We start from the raw sequence: 27,767 nt of genomic DNA, 5'->3' as shown, positions 1-27,767 counted from the left end.
TGCACTTGTGGCATGTAGCTTTAGCTGCAGGACACCCTTCTGCCTTGCTATGCTGTGATTTCCCACATTTACCACATTTCCTTTCACTTCCCCCCCATTTTCTGTCTTTTGACTTGCCTTGATGTTGTTGAGGTTTCCATTTGTTATTTTTTTCTTTGAATCTCACCTCCTGTACTGATCCCTGGGGGATTAAACTTGGCCATTCCGCCGTCTATATTCCTCTACTTTGTCTTGTTTACTTCCTGTGACTCACCGGTCACTTCTGGCACCATGTAGATAGAATGATCGAGGGTCGAGTATCTTTCACGACTCAGGCTTATTGTACAGTTAGTCAAGACATTACAGTCGGCAGCAACAACACAACTCGCGGGCTAACTCTGAAGTAAAGCAGTCCCTCGCATGCCGTAAAGCATGTCGCAACACTGTCATAACAGCCTTAACTCTGTATGCATTGTATGCATATGTGACACTTATTGTGCAGAGGACTTCATTAACGCTCCAACAGTCCTCCCTGTTTGTTAAAGTAGGCCTGTTAGCCTCCAACCTGCTTCCCCGCTAGATCACCTCCAGTCTACTAGACTCCAGCCTGCTAACCTCCAGCCTGCTAACTTACTGCTGCTAACCTGCAGTCTGCTAACCTCCAACCTACTTCTCTTTAAACCTAAACATCTCATTGTATGATCAGCAATTTTCCGATCCTGCTTTCTAAAACCCTGGGTTCTAAAACATAACAATATATGACATGATATTTGACATTTACTTTAAGAAGTTTCTATTTCCATGCTTGAAAAGGATTAATTTTATCATAATAAATACAGTAGTTTTTCCCTCACCTTAACTCTGTGTGTCCTCCCGTTCTGTGCGGGCTCTCCTGAGACCACTGACTTCTCCTGAGAGTCCACGCTGCACCTGGTGGAAACTGCCGGCTCGTTCTGGTTTTCCCAGCGGGCAAAGCCTTTATTTTTGGATGATTTTCTGTGAGTCCTGTATTTCATTTTTGGGAAGGTGTGGGAGCCGCTGTCTGTGGCCCCCCAGCTGTGTTCTGGCCATAGGGGATCAGTCTGGGTTGCCTGGCTTGCGGTGGCCCTCTGCAGGCGCACTGAGATCCTCTGGGTGGAGCCCGTCATCAGGGTGATGGACTGAGGGGCCAGAGCTGGTCCTGGTGATGGGACAGCTGGGAACTCAAACACCTCATCCTCATCTGAAGGAGAGAACCCAAGAAAATAATATAACATCATGTTTGATATCACTTACACATAAAGCCTTTTTAACTACTGGATTTATGAATCACCAAAAGGTGAAATGACCTTCACAGGTGGGCAGAGCCGGGCTGCTGGGCAGGGAGCTGTGGGTCAGTCTGGCTGGAGAAACATTTCCAAGAGAGCCGGAGCGGATCAGCTTCCTGCAGGCCAGAACCAGCAGCTCCCGACATTGTTTATGAGAGTTTACACCACAGTCTGCAGAGTGAACACACACACATATTCAGGCCTTTTGTTCTAAATGGCTCATAATGATTTATTTCATAATAGTCCATTACTTTTGCAGTCAGGTCATTTTAAAAGTTCCCGTGTCATGCTTTTCCGGTTATTACCAGTCCCCTTGTGTGTTATGAAGGTTTGTATGCATGTAAACCAGGGATCACCAACTACATTTGTCCAAGGGTGCTAGTGGAGCACGCTCAGGTACTGCGGACCGCATAAAGCTTAGCAGACTCTTCACGCTAATGAAGGATCACTTCTAGGCAGGGTTGGGAGGGTTACTTTGTAAATGTAATCAGTTACTGATTACTGAATATATGCTCTGAAAGTAATCAGAATACAGCTACAGTTACGTGTCTTAAAAAAGTAATGTATTTGTTAGGGAATATTTCTGTCTTTACTCCTAGATATTTAACCTTTCTGCCTGTTGACATTTATCACCAACCCTGAGTCTGTTATCTCCCGTAAGGAATGTGCTAATGCAGTCATATGGTGTTATTCTCAGTTTTATGGCCTGACCTATCGGTCACAGAGGGTTTATGACTGTGAGAACGCTGGCTTCTAAGCACCACAGACAAGTGATTCAGTATTTACAGATGTTGGAGATATCCCCAATGTTCCCAGGTGTTTACGCGCCATCCCCCAATATGTGGATTAACTCTCTGTAAACTAGTTAAAAGGTCTACCGAGAGAGAGGCTGGTCAGATTTGACATGGCAACCCACCCGTGCAGTCAGAACCTCTGGCTGTGTGACTTGTGATGTGAATTTCTCCGGCCGATACTTGTAATAAACATCAGTGTTTGACATCAGAACTCCTGCTCGTCCCGTGTCTCCTTCATGAGTCGGTGACTCCCACTGCATTGCTACACAGAAGTTTCCTCCACAGTATTCAGATTACTTTTGGAATACTTTATTTCTCCATAACAGATGGGTATGTTTCGGTGAACAGGAGACACTTAGTTTACTGTTTTCATGGCTTATCAAGAACTCAAACACAACATCTTGGTGTCATTCTGGACAGCTCTCTCATCTGCACCACACATAAAAAACATCACCCGGACTGCATTCTTCGTACTGTCTTAAAACCTTTCCTTGGAATATGTTATGAATTGTAAGGTGTCCTTGGGTGCTTTGAAAGGCAGATTATTTATTATCTGAAACGATGTAATAACTTTTAAAAAAAATTCCAGTCACTTGCCCCATGCATTCAGCAGCAAGCCATTCACTTTGATTTGATCCCGTTATGAAATGTCAACATTTCGACAATAAATAAATGCTACATAAACGTTATCTTAAAGGTCCCATGTCATGCTTTTACGGTTATTACCCGTCCCCTTGTTTTTATGCATGTAAACGGTCTGCAGAGTCAAAACCCTCAAAGTACACCCTGTAGCGAGTAAAACTCTAACACAGAAAATACCTCCCCAAAACGCCTCGTTGGAGATACGTCACTGTCCATTTGATTCTTCCGGGTACGCATGATGTCATCCGTACCCGGAATGAAATGGACCAATCCGTGGAGCCGTTACGTTACGTCCGCGGAGCCGTAACACAGGGTTTCCGCTAGGATTTTTTCTCGCCGGTCAAATGTCCGGGCAGAATTTATTTTACCGGACAAATTTGAAACTTACCGGTCATATTTCAATAATAATAATAAGAGTTGTGTAGCAGAGTTTCCGTTAGCAGGTAATTACCGGACTATGAGCAGATATGCTTCAGTTTAAAACTCAGTTCACGGGGCTCATTTTTATATTGCTTCAGTTTATAATCTATTATATACTAATAAAGGACTGGCTTATCTAAAGCCAGTTGAGTGGCACTTGAAATGTTTGGCTCTATGAAACCTGATGTTCTTATATGATTCTGTTTTCTTCAAGGTTGTGTCTTCCTGGTCGAATGTACTTATTGTAAGTCGCTTTGGATAAAAGCGTCAGCTAAATGCAATGTAATGTAATAATCGTAACAGATCGAACGATTCAGATTCATTTTTCAAAAATTATTCCACAAACAACAAACAACATAATTATTACATTCAAACAAACTACTTGTAGTAGATAACGTACATTATTCAAAAGTTTACATTACATTTGAATAATAACACGGGAGAAACGGATCCTCTCTTTTCCCCTCTCCGTCCCTCTCTCTCCTGACAGCACGTCAGTTTCTCATGCAGCTCGCTAAACAGAGGGCGGGGCTTCAGGTGATCCTGCAGAGCTGCGTGTCTCGGTCAGACTCGGCAGCTGATCTGATCTCTCTCTCGCGTCCGGTTACACTTCACTCGCGTTTATGTCCATATCGATCAGATCCAGCTCTCCTGATCGGCCTTTATAGAGAGCACCGATCAAACTATTAAGAGTGAATATCGGCCGATAATTATTACCAGACATTTTGACCGGCAGGTTTTGAATTTACCGGTTTTTAATAAATTGTACCAGCTAAAAACCGGTAATTACCGGCTAACGGAAACCCTGCCGTAACGTTAAGCCCCCGCTGATTGGTCCAAATTGACCAATCCACGGACTTCCTCACACACCCAGTGCAGGTAGCTCTGCTCCTCCCTGGCTGCAGGCTGATAACAGACAGTTGGGATCGCGTCGAAATTCTCTCTGCAGACCCATTCTCACAGCGTTTATCAACCTTTTTCTTACTCAATATCAAGCCACACTTATTGTTTTTACTTCGGCTGTGACTTTGTGTGTGCTCAGGGTGAGTTTGGCTGTGTTTCGCTGTGTATCGCTAAACAAGGAAATCACACCTCCACGGAGCTTAGCGCGATTCACAACGTCCCGACTGGTCCCGACCAATCGGAGCACACTGGGCTCACAGGGAGGGGGGGGGGGGGGGCAAGAGCTGCAACGAGCCGTTTAGTGGAGAGAGTGAATACTGCTGAATACACATACTTTACAGAGATGCTGTATGCGAAACCAATGTGAGTTTGGAAAATTGCACAGTATAAATCTATTCTAGTAGACCTCAACAATGGAATTATGATCAGTGGAAATGGCCATGACATGGGACCTTTAAACATTTTATCTAACCATCTCCGTTTCTAACTTTCAATATATTTTAAAAGAGATCTCTCTCTCATCTGCGTGCGGGGGCGGGGCCTCACAGACACGCTGCATCTCTCTCTCCTCTGCGTGCGGGGGCGGGGCCTCACAGACACGCTGCATCTCTCTCTCTCTCCTCTGCGTGCGGGGGCGGGGCCTCACAGACATGCTGCATCTCTCTCTCTCTCATCTGCGTGCGGGGGCGGGGCCTCACAGACACGCTGCATCTCTCTCTCTCTCTCTCCTCTGCGTGCGGGGGCGGGGCCTCACAGACACGCTGCATCTCTCTCTCTCTCCTCTGCGTGCGGGGGCGGGGCCTCACAGACATGCTGCATCTCTCTCTCTCTCATCTGCGTGAGGGGGCGGGGCCTCACAGACACGCTGCATCTCTCTCTCGCTCACAGACATGCTGCAGCGCTGTGCAGTGTGCACACAGTTCTGCCGGTAATGAATATTACATGTTGTGAGGAAACTTGTCCACCAATAATTCCAATAAGTATTCCAAAATGTATTCACTTCAGGTTTAGCAAAGTAACTGTAATCAGATTACTCGTTTTTCAAATATAACGCCAGCTGAATACAGTTAGCCTACTTGATTGTTGTATTCTGATTACGTAACGCCGTTACATGTATTCCGTTACAACCCAATCCTGCTTCTAGGCTACTGAAAAAAACACACTCCTCAATGTCAGTTTCGGTAGTTTAATGACAAGGATGACGACACCCTGAAACAGAGCAATGCAGCAAGATAAGCTGACAAAGTACTACATCATCCATGCATGTCATGACCAATACAAATATATACAACGACACAGAGTAAAGATACACCAAACAATAGTGGAAACAATCTTACATGAATGAGTGGATGAACGTCTCAACTCGAGGCGGAGTGAATGAACAATGTTTGAACTAAAATGGCTGCTCGGCACTACCGGGTCAGAGCACGGCATATCCGGACAGCGACAGCAGTGACGCTGCCCTCTAGTGGCCGGCGATAAACTCTTCATCCCTCCCAGACCGGAAAACTATGGGCCGGAATAGATTAACGGTCTAAATCCCGTATCCACCACGATCCCTGACCTGTCCCATTTGTGGGGGCTCGGGCCTTGCTGGTTCTGGAGGAATACCCTTTCGCCGAGTGCCAATGGGCGGAGCGGTCTTGAGTGAGTCCCCAGAGACTCGGTGGTACGGGACATACGGGTCCGAAGGGCGTCCTCCTTTGCCGCCCATGCCTTGCGCCATAGCAGGCGGATATGCGGGTTCGAGAACTTCTCGAGGCGGTTCACGAAGGAGAGCGAGCCACGAAGGAGAGCGAGCCACGAAGGAGAGCGAGCCACGAAGGGGGCGGCCGAAGATGATCTGCGCTGGCGAGAGGTTGCAGTCGGGGTCAGGCGTGTTTCGCAACTGCAGCATAGCACGCAGGAAGCAAGGCCGCCCGACAGGCCGGTGTTGGACATCAGGAGGCGCTTAGCAGTCTTAACCGCAACTTCCGCCCTCCCATTCGACTGCGGAAAGCTAACGGAAGACATTTAAAATAATAATAATAATAATTTTAAATAAAAGCAATAATTGTGGCTTGATATTGAGTAAGAACATGTTTTTATGAACCACACAGCTTCCGGTCTTCCATGACCCGACCGGAGAAAAATACGTGCTGCAGGCACGAAACACATTACCAGTAGAAATACATTGCTTTTAAAATCGTGCTGTGCAACACGAAAAAAAGGGGGAAATCGTGTTGGTGAACACGAATCAATAGATTAAAAATCGTGTTGGTGAACACGAAATGCCATGACACTGGGTTGGCCAGCTACAATGAATGACCGAACGTAGCAGACTACCCGTATAAGATGGCAATTGTAAACATATTCTTGCTAGCCTAGACTAGCTGTTGTTCATAGTAGGTTGGCATATTACACTGAACAACTAGCAAACGTAGGTTAGCATATTAATCTAGCTGGCAAGCTAACAAACCTAAAACAACTAAGTTTCTCTAATATTTTGTGATTTGCATTTGATTTCATCCAGCCAGATCAGGAAACTCCTGGCGTATCTGACGGACCACACACACACACACGTTCTCACTCCCATCCCGTCACATATTGACGGACGGTCAGGGCCCCTCCCCGTCACTCTATTATGTACAGGGTACCCCCTGGAAGTCAGGCTTCTACGGGCAGGGCGTCCCATAGACCTTCATTGCGGACAGCGGACCCCTTGACCGTCAGGCTTCTACGGGCAGGGCGTCCCATAGACCTTCATAGACCACGTGATCAACAACAATGGCCGACCTTCGTGTTATTCTCGGTGGAAAATGCCTATTTTAAGGTTCATTTGGCCATTAAAATACGTTTTGATGTCATTTTATGTGATTAATATGAGTTGTTATTTCTGATTATTTGTGCAGTAGATGCACATGATGTTTAGTTTGCTAGTTATGACGAAGATTACTTCATGAATGTGTACACATTCATGGTTGCTAAGGTGGTTTCTATGGATGCTGCAACAGCTCCCAGACCACGTGATCAACAACAATGGCCGACCTTCGTGTTATTCTCGGTATTTCTGATTATTTGTGCAGTAGCCTACATGTACATGATGTTTAGTTTGCATGAATGTGTACACATTCATGATTGCTAACGTTTTTTTGGTGGAAATGTGTTTTTTCACAGTAAAGTCACCCTCTGTACTTGGACTTATTTGGAGAATCTAAAGGCAAGAACATCCCACATATTCATTTAGGTCTTTATTTTAGACCTTTAGTGTTGCCGTCTGTGAGGAAAATAAATGGGGCTCAGAGCCTCAGGATACTGAAATCTGTATTTTTCAAATCTTTTTTTACTTCTAATTTGTTATTCTTTTCAAAATAACACACTGTTATTTACTCACCAATAACACACAATTATCCTTGCTTTTATTTATTGGTTTAATTTCATAATCTCTGGCTTTTTATTTCGAGCGATTACCCAAGATCCTCAGCTATGGTTTAGGCTCGCTGATTGGATGTTTTAGCCGTAATGCATGCTGGGATTTGGTGTTTATATTATATGAAATCCGGAAAACATTTTAAAAGAATAAAATAATACTTAATTCCGAGTGCTCTTGCTTTTCTCTTTGAAAGTCATCACATAACGGCATTGTAATACACGGTTCGGCTGCATTACATATTACAGATCTGCCGTAGTTCTTTATTTATAGAGCCCTGATGAGAAGACCTTTGGAAAAACTGGAAGAAATGCCGCCGAAACTGAATACTTGACGTGGATCATAAATATATCAACAATTAAACAACATCTTCAATTTCTCTTCACACAATACGTCTCCTTGCAGTATCAACACTAATTCGGCTGACTTTTATATTTGATCTAATTCATAGATAGGTTATATTTACACCATAACGGTGCACAGCTGATAGAAGAGGACTGTAGTTTTTAAAGATATTACTGATTTGAATTTAATTTAATTTTGAATGTAAGAATGTAAATATTGAGTCTGAAATAGTATAGCAATATGCTGTAAAATTATGTGAAAGCATGAATAAAACTACACATCTTCAGATGTTGTATATACATAAGTGTCCTACACTAATAATACAAAGTTATTATGGCTGTGTGTACCTTGTGTGCACCCCCTAGTGGTTAAAGCACGTTATTGAATTATTGTTTTTATGTGTTATATTTGATTACAAAAATATTAAGAGTACATACTTTCATAGGGGGAAAGTAGAAGGTCTGTGATAGAAATATAGATTATAAAAAATGAAGAAGATACTATAAGTGATCTCTACAATAAAACAGTTTAGTGCAGGATGTACAAAGATATTAATAGGAGGATGTGCAAAACAGAAAAACGAATTAACCTTTCTTTAAACATTAAATAACAGATTAAGGTCTTCTTTTAAATAAGAAAAAAACGTTGGGGGTATCTATCTACAGATAAATATTAAGCCTGACAAAGTACTTAAAGTCTAATATATTGCTTTCCTGCAATGTTAACTATGTTGAAGCACTTATTTTAACTGATATTATACATATGGATTATACTCTTATGTATGTAGATAGAATAAGAAATGTGCAGAATATGACAGTTTAATGGTGGAGGTACACACATATTGATAGATGTCTTTAGTGTAGTGTGTAGTAGTGTGTAGTTCTGGGGTGGCGTTCGATTCCAGTTTTGGATAGTCTGGCGTGGGCTGCAGTCGAATAGTCCATTTAGCTTAGGAACCTTCCTAACCGAGTGAAATTACCCGGAAGTCCCTCAGTGGCAGCCATGATAAGTGCCGTTCGAATTCTCTAGAATGATAGGAAAGGAGGTTTCAAACTTCCTTTATAACCTCCTTTAGCTTAGGAACCACTGGACCTCCCTAACCGAAAGGAGAGGAGAAAATGCTGCCCCACAATGCCTTGCAGCCGCAGCATTTGACGTCACACAACAGTCGGACGTTCACGGACACAAACGATTATGACGGAGAAATGATATCATGAAAGTTACGGTGCTTATTAAGCTTTTTAAAACGTATGTGGTAAGTTGCCAAAGTGCTTTGTTTTGAGCTTTCATCAGTATTATAATCAAAAAGAGAAATATGAACGTTAGTTTTTACTGAAATGATCAAATAAAGTCAACATTTCACTGAGCTGTGTGGGGTTTGTTTAACTTTTAAAAGATGTTTGAATGGTGATATACACAGTGATAGGTGTTAAAGACTAACGTTTATAATAAATACATTTGTATTGATTTTAAGATATTTTCATAGTTCATGCAATCATACGTATTGGGATCATTTGTATTAATGTGGACCGGAGGGAGAGGGTGACGAGCATAAGTTTCACTTTCATTTTTTATTTCAATTCCAACTTTGGTCCTGAAGAATATGTTTCTCTGTTGTCCACGTTCATAAAGCAAAGCAGCAGCATCAGAGCACGGTGCAGAGTCTCTAGAGGAGTTTACAGTAGTCCCTCCTTCTTACAGCAGGGTAAGGACCAATAGCTACTCCAAAAGTAAAAGGCTAGAGGGAAAGCTAACGACTGGGCCTGAAACTCTGATTGTGGGTGACTCTGCTGTAAGAGATGTAAAAAGTCTGTGTAGTAAGAACAACACCAAAGTACTCTGTTTTCCCAAGGATGTGGTCTCTAACTTGGCTGAGAAGATCCTGCATATTGGGGCTGAACATCCGACTGTGAAGAATGTGGTTCTGCACATTGGAACAGATGATGTTGTGAAACAAGAGTCAGAAGTGCTGAAAGAAGACTTTAAATGTCTGTTGGAAACTGCCAGCTCTCTAAATGCAGAGGTGTTCATCAGTGGCCCTCTACCGCCAGTCAGAAGAGGAGTGGAGATATTCAGCAGATTGTTTTCACTGAACACCTGGCTTTCAACTGCCTGTACTGACCATTCTGTTCATTTCATTGACCATTTAAACTTTTTATGGGACCGCAGACATCTTTTCAAGGCAAATGGAGTTTGCCTGAACAAGTCAGGAGTGAAATTGTTTATCTCTAACATATTCAACTGCCTGCGTCATCAATCTGTTCCCTCTGCCAAGGACAAGCGGCAAGAGGAATCAAAACAGGAGAAAGACACAACACATCGCGCAGAAAACCCTGAAGAAGTATCACTGCACCCGCCTGAGGAATGTTCTGATTATGGGAGACCTATGAGACACATGGAGGAGTCTCCACTGCCCGTCACCCCCCCCCCCCCTGTCAACGCCTTTGAGGATACTCCGTTCACCCTTTCACCTTCGCCCACCCTCCTGGAGATCGCTGAACACACAAAGGAGATACAGAGTGTTGGCACGATTCCTTCCTGGAGTTCAAAGACCAAACTAAGGCGATACGCAGGATTGGCAGCATGTCCTTTACCCCCGCTCCTCAACGACGCCCACCAAAACCACTGCAGAGACGCGCACCATCTCCCCCGTCCTCATCACCGCGCCTACGTCAACCACCTCCCCCCCCTGGCAGCATGTCCTCTACCCCCGCACCATCTCCCCCGTCTCCATCACCGTGCCTACGTCAACCACCTCCCCTCCCTTCTCCGAAGCCTGATAAGGATGTTTGTGTACAAAACAAAACAAACTCTTACTGATATGTGCTGGGTCCAGGCCCAAGGGCGTATGTCACTCTCAACTCTCTCCAGGACATGCCGGGGCCCTGCCTGCCTGTAGCTTTGCCGATATCTGTGTTGATAGGTAATAGATTAAGAGCGGTGAATCATTTTAGAAACAGGAAGCGCCCAAACGTTTGTGTGAGTTTATCTAATGTAGCAGTGATTCCATGTCAGCCACAGCTTGTTACAAAAAACATGACTGATAGTGTGTTTAACGAACTTAAACTAGCTTTATTAAATGTCAGGTCTTTGGCAGGAAAACATTTTTAATCAATGATTTTATCACTGAGCACAATCTCGATTTTATGTTTTTAACAGAAACTTGGATTGAACAAAATAACAGTGCAGCTGTTCTTATCGAATCAACCCCTCCCAACTTTAGTTTTATGAGTCAGGAAAGAATGCATAAGAGAGGAGGTGGAGTTGCTATTCTGTTCAATGATTCCCTTCAATGCAGGAAGACATCGTATGGGAACTTTGCTTCTTTTGAATATGTGGCCCTTCAGCTGAAATGCTCCTCTCGAGCTCTGTTCCTAAATATCTATAGACCACCCAAATACTGTGCAAGCTTTTTTGATGACCTTACTGAACTGCTGTCTATAGTGTGTATTGACTTTGACCGTCTAGTCATTGTTGGTGATTTTAACATCCATGTTGACAACCCCCAGGACAGAGGGGCTAAAGAACTGTGTTGTGCTCTTGATAGCTATGGACTGACTCAGCATGTGACGGAGCCCACGCACAATAAGGGGCACACTCTGGACTTAATGATCTCAAAGGGTCTGAATATCTCTGAGGTTGTGGTGACTGATGTTGCGCTCTCTGACCATTCCTGTGTTTTCTTTGAGAGCTCTATTTCTGTTCACAAAAGTGTTCAAAAAGAGGTAACCACAAAGCGATATTTAACTGAAAATACTCGGGAAATGTTTACTCAGGATTCTTCGTCCACACTTGCCCCTGCTAACACCTCAGTAAATGAGCTAGGAGATCATTTTAATTCAAAAATTAAAAATGTTATAGATGCCATTGCTCCAACTAAGGTAAAGGAAGTGTCTGGGTGGCTGTGGCTCAGTGTGCTGGACTTGGAATCAGGGGGTAACCAGTTCGAATCCCACTGCAGTCAGCATGTCGTTGTGTCCCTGGGCAAGACACTTCACCCCAAAGTGCTCCTGTGGGGATTGTCCACAGTACTGAATGTATGTAAGTCGCTTTGGATAAAAGCGTCTAACAAGTGACATGTAATGTAATGTCTGGCAAGAAAATATCTCCATGGAGAAAGGCCATGACCGTGAAAACAGAAAAAAGAGAATGTCGAAAAGCTGAACGCAGGTGGAGAAAAACAAATCTCCATGATCACTTTGAAATCTATAAAGAGAGTCTTGGCCTTTATAATTTGGAATTGAAAAACGCACGACAATCGTTCTTCTCTGACATCATTACCAAAAACAAAAACGCCCGTGCCTTGTTTGCTACCGTCGACAGACTAACTAACCCCCCAGTGTCAGTAGCCTCTGAATTTCTATCCACCAGGGCGTGCAATGATTTAGCCTTTTTCACTGACAACATTCAGAACATCAGACAAGCAGTCAGTGCCTCTGCATCAGGAACAGCAAATGTGTTGTCTCTGTGTCCAACTAATATCAATTCAGACATCATGACACAATTCCATCAGATTAATGATAAAAACCTAGAGGACATTATACAACTTCTGAAATCCTCCTCCTGCTGCCTTGATATTATTCCAACAGGATGTTTTGCCTTGCATGGCCTCAGCTCTACTTCATATAGTAAACAAATCTCTTCACTCAGGTATTTTTCCACAGGCCCTGAAAACTGCAGTCATTAAACCGCTCTTAAAAAAGAATAATCTAGATTCTTCAGTAATGAACAATTACAGGCCCATATCAAACCTCCCATTTCTAGGTAAAATCATTGAAAAAGTGGTTTTTCAACAGTTGAGTAATTTTTTGCATTTAAATAACTGTTTGGATGTGTTCCAGTCAGGCTTTCGTCCAAACCACAGCACTGAGACTGCTCTTGTAAAGGTCTTTAATGACATCCACTTAAACACAGACAGTGGCAGAACTTCAGTGTTAGTATTATTAGGTCTCAGTGCTGCGTTTGACACTGTTGACCACAGCATATTACTAGACCGACTGGAAAACTGGGTGGGACTTTCGGAAACAGTTCTAAATTGGTTTGAATCCTACCTAAAGGACAGAAATAACTTTGTTTCTATAGGTAAATACACATCTGAGTCGACAAATATGACATGTGGGGTTCCTCAAGGCTCCATCTTGGGGCGTCTTCTCTTTAACATCTACATGCTACCACTGGCTCAGATAATGAAAAACAACAAAATAAGTTACCATAGCTGTTATGACCCGGCTTAAAAGGCCACAACAAAAAGGAGACACACCATGTTGACGGTTAACAAAATATGTTTATTTAGGACAAACAAATCAAATTAAGTCAAAACCAGTAAAGTATGAGGTGTGGATGTCAGGGGTATCAGTAATGTAAATGCAGGGTGAGGACTGTCTGGACATGTATGTGTGTGTGAGAGTGTTGAAGTGCACAAAGTAAAGCAACTGAAGAAACTCATAGTATACTCAACAAAACCGGAGTGCCTGCAGGGAGAAGCAGAGAGCACAGACAGGAGCAGAGAGGCTTTAAAATAGCTGCAGAGCACCAGACCCAGGTGCCCTGAGTTACTGCAATCAGTGCAATCAATGCAGCCAATGCAGCACAGACAGAACAGCCACACCCTCTCTACTGATGGACCCACAGGGGCATCACAGCCCCCCCTTAAGACGGGGCCCCAAAGGGGTCCACGACAACCCAACATCCTTCTTCTTAACTCCAGCCTTGCGACTTCGTATTGCTTCTTCGCCTCCACTGCCTTTATGTCCCACTCCTCCTTGGGTTGGCTGGCGTTGAGCCACAGCATGTAGGCGCTCATCGGCCTCGCCGACCTCCTTCGGCCTTCTCTTCTTCGGCCTCCTCTCCTTCGGCCTCCTCTCCTTCGGCCTCCTCTCCTTCGCTTTGCGGGGTTTCCTCTCTTTCTTCTCCTTCACCACTTTGACTGTCTTCTCCTTCTTCTTTGTCTCGATCTCAAAGTCAAAGGACCTTGCTGGACCACTTTTTCCAGACTCCGAAACAGGTAGGTCAGTGGACATCCTACGGCTCTGCACACGTGCAATATTACAAACTGGAGACACACTTGGAAATTGCAAACCACTCATCTGACTCCCCAGATGCCACCGGCCTGGAAACCACCACAGGCGGTGGCACACCAGCCCACACAGCACTACCAGCGAGATCGTTGCCCAAAATCATATGTATCCCATCAAGTGGCAACGCGGGACGCACGCCGATAGACACAACTCCACGTACCAGCTCACAATCCAGCACTACTGTATGACGTCGCACAGGAATCAAGCCCATCTCCATGCCCCTCATCAGCACACAATCCCCCGTTTCTGTCTCTGACGAAAAAGGCAACACTGACTCAACAATGAATGAGTATCTAGCCGCTGTATCACGCAACACCTTAATTGGCACATATTTGTCACTACCGACTACTGATACAACAGCTTCAGTGATGAACGGCTCAAAACCAGAACCCGCATCCGGGTCGGCACAAATCGGCTTCCTATCAGGCACCATGCCCGAGCCTACACCCAACGGGTTTTTTTTCAACACGGCAGAACAACACATGGCTGGAGCATGTGGTGCCAAACGAGGCTTCCCCTTAGTTTCCAGCAACGGACACTGCTCCTTCCAATGACCCTCTCCTCTGCAATAATGACATAGGTCCACTTTGGCCCCCTCGGGTCGCCCTGTACCTACAAATCTACGGGAGGAGCATGGTGAAAACTTTGCACCACCGCGGGAATAGCCATCGTCTTCTCCACGTTTCCAATCACCCCTAGAATACTTCTCAGTAAAACTGCCCTTATGTGTCAACACAAAATCGTCTGCTAATTCAGCAGCTCTAAACGCGGTGGAAGGTTTCTGTTCATTCACATAAGTGGCCACACGCTGAGGGAGAATGTTTTTAAATTGTTCCAAGACAATGAGTTCACAAAGACCGTCAAAACTTGCAACCTTTGCTGCCGCGCACCACCGCTGAAAATGAGAAGTTAAATCACGGATAAACTCCACATGTGTCTGCTTATCTCCCTTGACCCAATTTCTGAACCTTTGACGATACGCTTCAGGAACTAGTTCGTAAGCCTTCAACACCGCTGATTTTACTCTAGCATAGTCCAAAGCCTTTTCGCCACAAACAGCTGAATAGGCTTCCTGTGCTCGCCCAGTGAGTACACTGAAGTAACAGCACTCTGTCCGAATCTGACCAGTTTCTTGCCTCTGCTATGCGTTCAAATAGAGTGAAAAGAATGTCTGGGTAACGCTCATTGAACTTTGGCACTAATCGCAAGTAAGAAATTATATCGCCACTGCCTGATGCCGACCTATCACCACCAAACTCCCCTGGAGAAAACTTGCCCTCTCCCATCAGCCGTAATCTAGCATGTTCCACCTCACATTTCATCCTTTCCACCTCCAGCGTCTTTTCCAACTCTAAACGCTTCTCTACCTCCTGCTGCTGACCCCTCATCTCCAACTTCTCCTGCTCCACCCTCAACTCCAACTGTAACTTCTCCTGCTCCACCCTCACCTCCAACTGTAACTTCTCCTGCTCCACCCTCACCTCCAACTGTAACTTCTCCTGCTCCACCCTCACCTCCAACTGTAACTTCTCCTGCTCCAACCTCACCTCCAACTGTAACTTCTCCTGCTCCACCCTCACCTCCAACTGTAACTTCTCCTGCTCCACCCTCATCTCCAACTGTAACTTCTCCTGCTCCACCCTCACCTCCAACTGTAACTTCTCCTGCTCCAACCTCATCTCCAACTGTAACTTCTCCTGCTCCAACCTCACCTCCAACTGTAACTTCTCCTGCTCCACCCTCACCTCCAACTGTAACTTCTCCTGCTCCACCCTCACCTCCAACTGTAACTTCTCCTGCTCCACCCTCACCTCCAACTGTAACTTCTCCTGCTCCAACCTCACCTCCAACTGTAACTTCTCCTGCTCCACCCTCACCTCCAACTGTAACTTCTCCTGCTCCACCCTCATCTCCAACTGTAACTTCTCCTGCTCCACCCTCACCTCCAACTGTAACTTCTCCTGCTCCAACCTCATCTCCAACTGTAACTTCTCCTGCTCCAACCTCACCTCCAACTGTAACTTCTCCTGCTCCACCCTCACCTCCAACTGTAACTTCTCCTGCTCCACCCTCATCTCCAACTGTAACTTCTCCTGCTCCACCCTCATCTCCAACTGTAACTTCTCCTGCTCCAACCTCATCTCCAGCTGTAACTTCTCCTGCTCCACCCTCATCTCCAACTGTAACTTCTCCTGCTCCACCCTCACCTCCAACTGTAACTTCTCCTGCTCCACCCTCATCTCCAACTGTAACTTCTCCTGCTCCACCCTCACCTCCAACTGTAACTTCTCCTGCTCCACCCTCACCTCCAACTGTAACTTCTCCTGCTCCACCCTCATCTCCAACTGTAACTTCTCCTGCTCCACCCTCATCTCCAACTGTAACTTCTCCTGCTCCAACCTCATCTCCAACTGTAACTTCTCCTGCTCCAACCTCACCTCCAACTGTAACTTCTCCTGCTCCACCCTCACCTCCAACTGTAACTTCTCCTGCTCCACCCTCATCTCCAACTGTAACTTCTCCTGCTCCACCCTCATCTCCAACTGTAACTTCTCCTGCTCCAACCTCATCTCCAGCTGTAACTTCTCCTGCTCCACCCTCATCTCCAACTGTAACTTCTCCTGCTCCACCCTCACCTCCAACTGTAACTTCTCCTGCTCCACCCTCACCTCCAACTGTAACTTCTCCTGCTCCACCCTCACCTCCAACTGTAACTTCTCCTGCTCCACCCTCATCTCCAACTGTAACTTCTCCTGCTCCACCCTCATCTCCAACTGTAACTTCTCCTGCTCCAACCCTCATCTCCAACTGTAACTTCTCCTGCTCCACCCTCATCTCCAACTGTAACTTCTCCTGCTCCAACCTCATCTCCAGCTGTAACTTCTCCTGCTCCACCCTCATCTCCAACTGTAACTTCTCCTGCTCCACCCTCACCTCCAACTGTAACTTCTCCTGCTCCACCCTCACCTCCAACTGTAACTTCTCCTGCTCCACCCTCATCTCCAGCTGTAACTTCTCCTGCTCCACCCTCACCTCCAACTGTAACTTCTCCTGCTCCAACCTCACCTCCAACTGTAACTTCTCCTGCTCCACCCTCACCTCCAACTGTAACTTCTCCTGCTCCACCCTCACCTCCAACTGTAACTTCTCCTGCTCCACCCTCACCTCCAACTGTAACTTCTCCTGCTCCACCCTCATCTCCAACTGTAACTTCTCCTGCTCCAACCTCATCCTCCAAGCTGTAACTTCTCCTGCTCCACCCTCACCTCCAACTGTAACTTCTCCTGCTCCACCCTCACCTCCAACTGTAACTTCTCCTGCTCCACCCTCACCTCCAACTGTAACTTCTCCTGCTCCACCCTCACCTCCAACTGTAACTTCTCCTGCTCCACCCTCACCTCCAACTGTAACTTCTCCTGCTCCACCCTCACCTCCAACTGTAACTTCTCCTGCTCCACCCTCATCCTCCAACTGTAACTTCTCCTGCTCCACCCTCACCTCCAACTGTAACTTCTCCTGCTCCACCCTCACCTCCAACTGTAACTTCTCCTGCTCCACCCTCACCTCCAACTGTAACTTCTCCTGCTCCACCCTCATCTCCAACTGTAACTTCTCCTGCTCCACCCTCACCTCCAACTGTAACTTCTCCTGCTCCACCCTCATCCTCCAACTGTAACTTCTCCTGCTCCACCCTCACCTCCAACTGTAACTTCTCCTGCTCCACCCTCACCTCCAACTGTAACTTCTCCTGCTCCACCCTCACCTCCAACTGTAACTTCTCCTGCTCCACCCTCACCTCCAACTGTAACTTCTCCTGCTCCACCCTCACCTCCAACTGTAACTTCTCCTGCTCCACCCTCACCTCCAACTGTAACTTCTCCTGCTCCACCCTCACCTCCAACTGTAACTTCTCCTGCTCCACCCTCACCTCCAACTGTAACTTCTCCTGCTCCACCCTCACCTCCAACTGTAACTTCTCCTGCTCCACCCTCACCTCCAACTGTAACTTCTCCTGCTCCACCCTCACCTCCAACTGTAACTTCTCCTGCTCCACCCTCACCTCCAACTGTAACTTCTCCTGCTCCACCCTCATCCTCCAACTGTAACTTCTCCTGCTCCACCCTCACCTCCAACTGTAACTTCTCCTGCTCCACCCTCACCTCCAACTGTAACTTCTCCTGCTCCACCCTCAACTCCAACTGTAACTTCTCCTGCTCCACCCTCACCTCCAACTGTAACTTCTCCTGCTCCACCCTCACTCCAACTACTTCTCCTGCTCCACCCTCACCTCCAACTGTAACTTCTCCTGCTCCACCCTCATCTCCAACTGTAACTTCTCCTGCTCCACCCTCATCTCCAACTGTAACTTCTCCTGCTCCACCCTCACCTCCAACTGTAACTTCTCCTGCTCCACCCTCACCTCCAACTGTAACTTCTCCTGCTCCACCCTCACCTCCAACTGTAACTTCTCCTGCTCCACCCTCACCTCCAACTGTAACTTCTCCTGCTCCACCCTCACCTCCAACTGTAACTTCTCCTGCTCCACCCTCACCTCCAACTGTAACTTCTCCTGCTCCACCTTCACCTCCAACTGTAACTTCTCCTGCTCCACCCTCACCTCCAACTGTAACTTCTCCTGCTCCACCCTCATCTCCAACTGTAACTTCTCCTGCTCCAACCTCACCTCCAGCTGTAACTTCTCCTGCTCCACCCTCACCTCCAACTGTAACTTCTCCTGCTCCACCCTCACCTCCAACTGTAACTTCTCCTGCTCCACCTCACCTCCAACTGTAACTTCTCCTGCTCCACCCTCATCTCCAAGCTGTAACTTCTCCTGCTCCACCCCTCACCTCCAACTGTAACTTCTCCTGCTCCACCCTTCACCTCCAACTGTAACTTCTCCTGCTCCACCCTCACCTGCCAACTGTAAACTTCTCCTGCTCCACCCTCACCTCCAACTGTAACTTCTCCTGCTCCACCCTCAACTCCAACTGTAACTTCTCCTGCTCCACCCTCACCTCCAACTGTACTTCTCCTGCTCCACCCTCAACTCCAACTGTAACTTCTCCTGCTCCACCCTCACCTCCAACTGTAACTTCTCCTGCTCCACCCTCACCTCCAACTGTAACTTCTCCTGCTCCACCCTCACCTCCAACTGTAACTTCTCCTGCTCCACCCTCAACTCCAACTGTAACTTCTCCTGCTCCACCCTCAACTCCAACTGTAACTTCTCCTGCTCCACCCTCATCTCCAACTGTAACTTCTCCTGCTCCACCCTCACCTCCAACTGTAACTTCTCCTGCTCCACCCTCATCTCCAACTGTAACTTCTCCTGCTCCACCCTCACCTCCAACTGTAACTTCTCCTGCTCCACCCTCATCTCCAACTGTAACTTCTCCTGCTCCACCCTCACCTCCAACTGTAACTTCTCCTGCTCCAACCTCACCTCCAGCTGTAACTTCTCCTGCTCCACCCTCACCTCCAACTGTAACTTCTCCTGCTCCACCCTCACCTCCAACTGTAACTTCTCCTGCTCCACCCTCATCTCCACTGTAACTTCTCCTGCTCCACCCTCACCTCCAACTGTAACTTCTCCTGCTCCAACCTCACCTCCAGCTGTAACTTCTCCTGCTCCACCCTCACCTCCAACTGTAACTTCTCCTGCTCCACCCTCACCTCCACTGTAACTTCTCCTGCTCCACCCTCACCTCCAACTGTAACTTCTCCTGCTCCACCCTCAACTCCAACTGTAACTTCTCCTGCTCCACCCTCACCTCCAACTGTAACTTCTCCTGCTCCACCCTCACCTCCAACTGTAACTTCTCCTGCTCCACCCTCAACTCCAACTGTAACTTCTCCTGCTCCACCCTCACCTCCAACTGTAACTTCTCCTGCTCCACCCTCATCTCCAACTGTAACTTCTCCTGCTCCACCCTCATCTCCAACTGTAACTTCTCCTGCTCCACCCTCATCTCCAACTGTAACTTCTCCTGCTCCACCCTCATCTCCAACTGTAACTTCTCCTGCTCCACCCTCACCTCTCCTGATCAAACTGCATGGCCAAAAGCTCCTTTTGCTGCTCGAACGTCAAACCAACTGTCTGAAGCACTACCGGCACGACCCCTGCCGCACCAGACTCACTCTTCTGCAGCACCCCCTGCTCAAACAAAGACGACACAATGACAGTTTTAATGTCATGTTTCCGCTTGCTCCCCACCACAGCAATGTCATAGTGCTCTGCTATTTCGATCAACTGCGCCTTCTGGCAGTCATCTAAGAAAGACACGTAGGGCGCATCCACAAATGTTGACAAATAAGTCATAATAGCCAATCAGAAAGCAAAGTATTAAACTGCCAACACGCATGGGCATAAGATTAACCCAACAGAGAACTTCCCCCTAACTGCCTAAACAAAATCTTCCTAATCTCACCTCGTCTTCATGTGGCTTGTGGTGGGTAATTACGCACTGGAACCCGGCGGAGTTATGGAGCGACCTGCACGCAAGTAACACCAAGAACTCAGGCGGACGTGCCCCCGAGACAGCTGTCCGAAAACAGCTGACACTAACCACGTCGCCACAACACTATGAAAACAACAAACAGACGCAACCCAAGGGGAAACGCCACTTAAGCCTAGCAAGGAAAATTCTTTACCAAAAGCGTAACAAACAGCAACATCTTACCTTCTGATTGGCACACTAAACCTGACGACATGTCAAACACTAAAGCTTCCTGAAACCCAAAAAAACATGATGTCCCCCCCAAATAGTAGCGCCGAGCCAGCACACAGCTGGACCACATCAACTAATTAGCTGCTCAAATGACGCCATGTGCTCGGAGCACTACACAAACTTTTAACCAAATAACCCGTAGGACGAGCGCCCATCTGTTATGACCCGGCTCAAAAGGCCCCAACAAAAAGGAGACACACCATGTTGACGGTTAACAAAATATGTTTATTTAGGACAAACAAATCAAATTAAGTCAAAACCAGTAAAGTATGAGGTGTGGATGTCAGGGGTATCAGTAATGTACATGCAGGGTGAGGACTGTCTGGACATGTATGTGTGTGTGAGAGTGTTGAAGTGCACAAAGTAAAGCAACTGAAGAAACTCATAGTATACTCAACAAAACCAGAGTGCCTGCAGGGAGAAGCAGAGAGCACAGACAGGAGCAGAGAGGCTTTAAAATAGCTGCAGAGCACCAGACCCAGGTGCCCTGAGTTACTGCAATCAGTGCAATCAATGCAGCCAATGCAGCACAGACAGAACAGCCACACCCTCTCTACTGATGGACCCACAGGGGCATCACAATAGCTATGCAGATGACACACACATTTACGTAACAATTTCACCAGGAGACTATGCTCCAATTCAAACACTGAGTAAGTGCAGTGAACAAATCAATGACTGGATGTGTCAGAACTTTCTCCAATTAAACAAAGATAAACCTGAGGTAATGGTTTTTGGAGCCAAGGCAGAACGTATAAAAGTTAGCGCTGAGCTTCAGTGTGCAATGTTCAAACCAACAGATAAAGCCAGAAATCTAGGTGTAGTCATGGACTCTGACCTGAGTTTCAACAGTCACATTAAAACAGTTACTAAATCAGCCTACTATCACCTAAAGAACATATCTAGGATTAAAAGACTAATGTCACAGCAGAATTTGGAAAAACTTGTCCATGCCTTTATCTTCAGTAGACTCGACTACTGCAATGGTGTCTTCACAGGTCTCACTAAAACATCTATTAGGAAGCTGCAGCTGATTCAGAACGCCGCTGCTCGAGTCCTCACTAACACTAAGAAAGTGGATCACATCACTCCTGTTCTGAAGTCTTTACACTGGCTTCCTGTGTGGCAAAGAATAGATTTCTAAATACTGCTGCTGGTTTATAAAGCACTGAATGGTTTAGGCCCAAAATATATTTCTGACCTCCTGCTAAATGATGAACCATCCAGATCTCTCAGGTCTTCAGGGACTGGTCAGCTTCCTGTCCCCAGAGTCAGAACTAAACCTGGTAAAGCAGCGTTCAGTTATTATGCTCCAAACATCTGGAACAAACTCCCAGAAACCTGCAGGTCCGCTGCAACTCTTTAAATCCAGCAAGAAGACTTTTCTGTTTGTCGCTGCTTTTAATTGAACTATTCATATCTTAGACTGCACTGTAACTTTTATCCATGTATTTTTTATTTTAATGTTTATTTTATTAGCTTTTCTTTTTAATGACTGATTATAAATGCCATTTTCTTAATGTCTTTCATTTTTTGTAAAGCACTTTGAATTGCCTTGTGTTGAAAAGTGCTATATAAATAAACTTGCCTTGCCTTATTATACATCCATGTTGTAGTCCGCTGTATAGAAAACTGTAGTTTCCATAGTTTCCCCACAGCAGCAGACGCACAAAATGACGTCCGCTGGCGCATCATAAACACGTCGGATAGTGAAAGTGCATTCGGATTCTCTAAAGTTCTCCTAAGTCTCTAAACTTCTCCTAAGTCCTTTTGAATTCTCCTATCCACTATCCCTTAACCCCGTGACGTTTCACTCAGAGGTCAAGGAATAGGAGATAGGGTTAGAATTTAGGAGCTGATTTTTAAACTATCCGAACGCAACCGTGGTTTCGTTCCATTTCAAACAGCTGTTTGACGCTCGGCGTAACCTTGGCGCACTCCAACACCCAATCCCAGACCTTACAGATTAATCACGGGGACTGTAGTCCTAAACGATAGCTGGGGATTATGGGTAGTGTAGTGTCTTCGGCCATCCTAAACCCTTACAGGCCTACGTCTGTTTCCGGTTATTTTTATTTTGAAATTCAGTTCCTGACGAACGCCAAAAAAGCCCGAGATTATGGAATTAAACCAATAAATAAAAGCAAGGATAATTGTGTGTTATTGGTGAGTAAATAACAGTGTGTTATTTTGAAAAGAATAACAAATTAGAAGGAAAAAAAGATTTGAAAAATACAGATTTCAGTATTCTGAGGCTCTGAGCCCCATTTAATTTCCTCACAGACGGCAACACTAAATGTCTAAAATAAAGACCTAAATGAATATTTGGGATGTTCTTGCCTTTAGATTCTCCCATTAAGTCCAAGTACAGAGGGTGACTTTGCTGTGAAAAAACACATTTCCACCAAAAAAACATTAGCAATCATGAATGTGTAGTGTACACATTCATGAAGTAATCTTCGTCATAACTAGCAAACTAAACATCATGTACTGCACAAATATTCAGAAATAACAACTCATATTAATCACATAAAATGACATCAAAATGCATTTTAATGGCCAAATGAACCTTAAAATAGGCATTTTCCACCGAGAATAACACGAAGGTCGGCCATTGTTGTTGATCACGTGGTCTATGAAGGTCTATGGGACGCCCTACCCGTAGAAGCCTGACGGTCAAGGGGTACCCTGTACGTAATATAGCAACGGGGAGGGGCCCTGACCGTCCGTCAATATGTGACGGGATGGGAGTGAGAACGTGTTTTTCACACACACACACACACACACACACACACACACACACACACACACACACACACACACACACACACACACACACACACACACACACACACACACACACACACACACACACACACACACACACACACACACACACACACACACACACACACACACACACACACACACACACACACACACACACACACACACACACACACACACACACACCTTCAGGGGACATTACATTGACTTACATGCATTTCCTGGAGACTTATCCTAACCTTAACCATAACCAACACATGCCTAACCCTTACCCTTAACCTAACCAAGTCTTCACCCTAAAATTAATGATTCCCCTTATGGGGACCTCCAATTTGTCCCCATAAGGGAAGCCAGTCCCCACACGTGACTATGTAAACAGATTTAGGTCCCCACAAGTATAGTAACAAGTATAGTAACACACACACACACACACACACACACACACACACACACACACACACACACACACACACACACACACACACACACACACACACACACACACACACACACACACACACACACACACACACACACACACACACACACACACACACACACACACACACACACACACACACACACACACACACACACACACAGTAGAACTGGGAGTCCAGAGCACTCTGTAAACTTGTATAAGTGTTTTTTACCAGTAAAATCAGATTATTGTTATAACTTTTATTCCGGTGTTTTGAACTCCTTCTTTTATTAATCTGACCAGGCTCATCTAACGGACGGCGTGGAGCGGAGGTGGGCTTTGAGCCACCACCACTGTGTTTGCTCCTACAATTCTGGTGACCCCGACGTGATGAGTGCTGGTCTCTAGAAGGACCACCGACAGCCAGCGGACGGAATTCAGTCCAGGGGAGGACACCCCGGATACCGCTGACAACTAAACCAGGGCACCTAATACAAAGGTAAAACAGATACCTGTTGATTACCAACATCTGTGATTGACTATACTACAACATTTTAGAGTTGTCAGCGGCGTTCTCAGTGTTCTTAGTCACGGTAAAAAATACGATACATATTTTAGTTAAGTAAGGAAGCGCTTAGAGTCAGGTAGAGCAGTCCTGTACCTAAGGCATCAAGAGTGTAACGGAGCGTCCACACTACAGCTTCAAAAAAAGCTTGGAGCTGGGCGTGTCTGTAGCTTGGGGATTTTATTCAAGCAACGCGACCAACAACCAATCACATGAATCTCCCGCCCCGACATACAAAGCAAAAAACCCCGGGGATTTTATGGGAGCAACATATATATAAACTCCCCAAACAGGCGAAAACCTACCAGTTTCCCCCACTGTCTCCATGCTGGTTCCTCCGGTTTGTATCCCGGTAGGTGAAGAGGGTCTGGTCATACAAAACCGGGTGATTTGCTACGGCGATAGTTAGTTTCTCCTCCAACTTTTTTTGAAATATAGAAATGAACGGCGGGATATCTCTCCCAGCTTAGACGCGGTTTGATTGGCTACGGCTTGAGCTGTCAGATTTTCAGAAACGGGATTTGATTGGCTGGCGCTGGCTACTCCGCCGGAGACGGACCGCTATGCTACCCACAATTCAGTTCGGCGAAAAAGCGAGGCAACGTGACGTCACCCCATTCAAAGTGAATGAGCAGATTGGAGTTGTCGACGCTGTAGTGTGGACGGGCCGTAAGAGTCAGGTAGAGCAGTCCTGTACCTAAGGCACCAAGAGTGTACGAGTCGGGTAGTGCATTCCCGTACCTTAACCCACTAAAGAAAGTAAAGTGAACCAGTGAGGTCCCCGTGAGGTAGTCTAGTCCTGCACGGCTGACTCGCTGGGGAAATTCTGTAATAAACTCTGTGTGATTTTTTACGTCGAATCTGTGTAATAATAGAGAGGAAAGAGCAGAAGTATCATTTAGTGTCCACAGGAGACAAAGTTTGCAGAGCTGACAGCTTCATCAGACAGAGGAAGCTCATTCGTGGTCAGCTGCTGCCCTCTGGTGGCGAACAGGGTGTGTACAAATATTCTGTGTTGTTTCACGCTGGAAACTTTGAATTTTGGATTCAGACTGTGTGCACGTCTGAATTAAGGACAGGGCATTCAAATAAATAGAATAAGGATATTAAGAGTAACGACAATAATTGTCCAGTATATTAATAAATACAAGTGAACACATATCAACCTAGTCAGATAATAGATACGAAGTCATAATCAGAATTTGAATGAGAAGAGCGTGAGTGAGGAGCTTACGAGAACAGTGGGTTCAAGCAGAAAAATTGATTAGCAGTGGGATTAAAATGGCGGATCGTAAAAAGTCCTCCACAGATCTCCGTTTCCTACGCAATAAAATGATAGCAGAAGACAGAGTAGGGCCGACGAGACGTCTTGTTTTATGTTGATAAATGTTTTGGTAGACCATAGTTTGTCTTTGACTGTGAAAGTGTCCCCCCCCTTCTCTCGAGCAGCAGCCCGGAATGTGTCTGCTTTCCCTTATTAAAATTAAATATAATAGTGGATTTTCCCACCTATTGTGATTTATGAGAAGCTTGTGGACAGGAGCAGCTGCAGGACGCAGTGAGGAAAGAGAGAGAGAGAGAAGTAAGATGTTCGCAAGAGTGGGAGTTTTCACAATGCTTTTTAGTTTTTATTGAAACAATTAAGTGATAAGGAAAGAAAACTGTTCCGTGATGATTTCTTTAGGTTTTAGCTTTAGTAATAAAGATTACATTTTGTAATAATTCCTTTAAGTGTTCCAAAAATATATTCATTAACTGTAATCAGATTACTTGTTTTTCAAATATAGCGCTAAATACAGTTAGTTTTGTATTCTGTTACAAACCTAACCATGCTTGTAACACAACTTAGATAAACAATTTGAAAATGAATAGAATAAGCAAGAAGATTAAAGATGAATCTATAGTGGTTAAGGAGGGTGTCTTTGTTTTGCCTATTAACTTAGAACCGAAGTAATAAAGAATAGGTAGACTACTACCATTAGTTTGTTTTAACATCCACATGTTTCAACATTCCTGACCATATAGACACAACACAGTGTGTTGGTGAAGATTTTCTTGCTACAGAAACAGAAGAACTGTGCAAAGAACGCATCTTTGAGGAGGTTTTGACATTTTGCTTGTGCTTCGTTGTCAAGACAACAGTGGTGTGAAGAGGTACTGCGGTTTTGGGGGGATTTCTGCTGTACAGAGGACAACGTTTGTCTGCCAAGTGATTCCTTCCCTCATCCCAATGCCAGAGAGAGTTTCCTTGAAGCCCACTGACCAGGGCCGGTTCTAGCTTTTTGGGGACCCTGCCACTGACTACAGCTGCTGAGGACAACAAATCACTGACTGTTCTCATTATTACAAGATCTTGAGACAGGCTTGTTTCAGACTGTTCAGACTCTGGAGGAATGATGCAATGATTTTACAGCATAATTGTGCAAGAGTTTCCCAGGGGGTGGTGTAGAAACCTTAATGCTTAGTGTTTAGATAAGAGGCTGCTTGTTTAAATGATGGTCTGGAATACTGAAAAGATTAAAGTTTAATATTCTTGGTTAGCAAACAAGATATCTGATTATTATGTCACACATAATAATCTTGACATAGAAACTAGCTATGGGTAAAACGTGTGGTTGTTGTACCATTGTTATCATGAACAAAAAATAAATAAGGAAATCGTTTCTGCTTAAAGATTAACGGATTTCATATCCTAGAGAGGATTAGTTATTGTGAATACTCCACAAGGTATTTACTAATGTATTTTAAAGAACCAAATTTAAAGAAATTGAATTGATTTGATAAATAAGTAAAGATAAAAAGTTGTATTACCCATGAATCAATCAATTGGTAAGTTAAAAATAGCAGTAAAGAAGAAACTATTAAAGTAAAAGGAGAACATAATCCTAACACACACTGAGGGTACTGGGGGATAAAGGGGGAGACATGATGGAAATATTCACTACACTTTCAGCAGTGGGTGTTTGGGAGTTAGGAGTACAGAGTAGAACAGATTCTTCAATTTTTTCATCATGTTTACAAATTATTCTTTTAGAGTTTTTATTCATGTGAGAATTGGGTAGTGTTTTAAGTTGTTACAGTATTTATCTACAGTTCAAAGGGAGAGTTTTGGTAACCACTCAATAAAATCAGACACATATTTATTTATATAGGTCATGTTGAAGAACCAGCACCTTACCGTGGTAGAGAGGTTTGTGTGCCCTGATGAACCTGGGGGCTGTGTTGTCTGGAACCTTGTGTTCCTGGTAGGGTCTCCCATGGCAAATTGGTCTCAGGCAAGGGGCCAGACTAAGATTGGTTCAAAAGACCTCATGAAAGGAAAAACAAGAAGTGAGGATACCCGGCCCGGAGGAAGCCCGGGGTCCCCTTCTGGAGCCAGGCCCAGAA

General features: G+C 45.2%; 1 protein-coding gene across 3 annotated transcripts in view; it reads right to left on the bottom strand.

Annotated features, from left to right (window-relative positions):
• Positions 1–27,767, bottom strand: part of rasgrp3 (RAS guanyl releasing protein 3 (calcium and DAG-regulated)) — a 151,969-nt gene that overhangs the window by 6,886 nt on the left and 117,316 nt on the right. For all 3 annotated transcript variants that reach the window (XM_034100956.2, XM_071205591.1, XM_071205592.1), the window contains exons 15-16: positions 1,308–1,457; positions 834–1,201 (exon numbers count right to left, since the gene is read on the bottom strand). In XM_034100956.2, coding sequence (XP_033956847.1) covers positions 834–1,201; positions 1,308–1,457 — 518 coding nt within the window. The remainder of the gene's footprint in view (positions 1–833; positions 1,202–1,307; positions 1,458–27,767) is intronic.

The sequence above is a fragment of the Pseudochaenichthys georgianus genome, chromosome 15 (assembly GCF_902827115.2).
Source record: "Pseudochaenichthys georgianus chromosome 15, fPseGeo1.2, whole genome shotgun sequence".
Classification (NCBI taxonomy): Eukaryota; Metazoa; Chordata; class Actinopteri; order Perciformes; family Channichthyidae; genus Pseudochaenichthys; species Pseudochaenichthys georgianus.
This window is presented reverse-complemented; position numbering and strand designations above follow the sequence as displayed.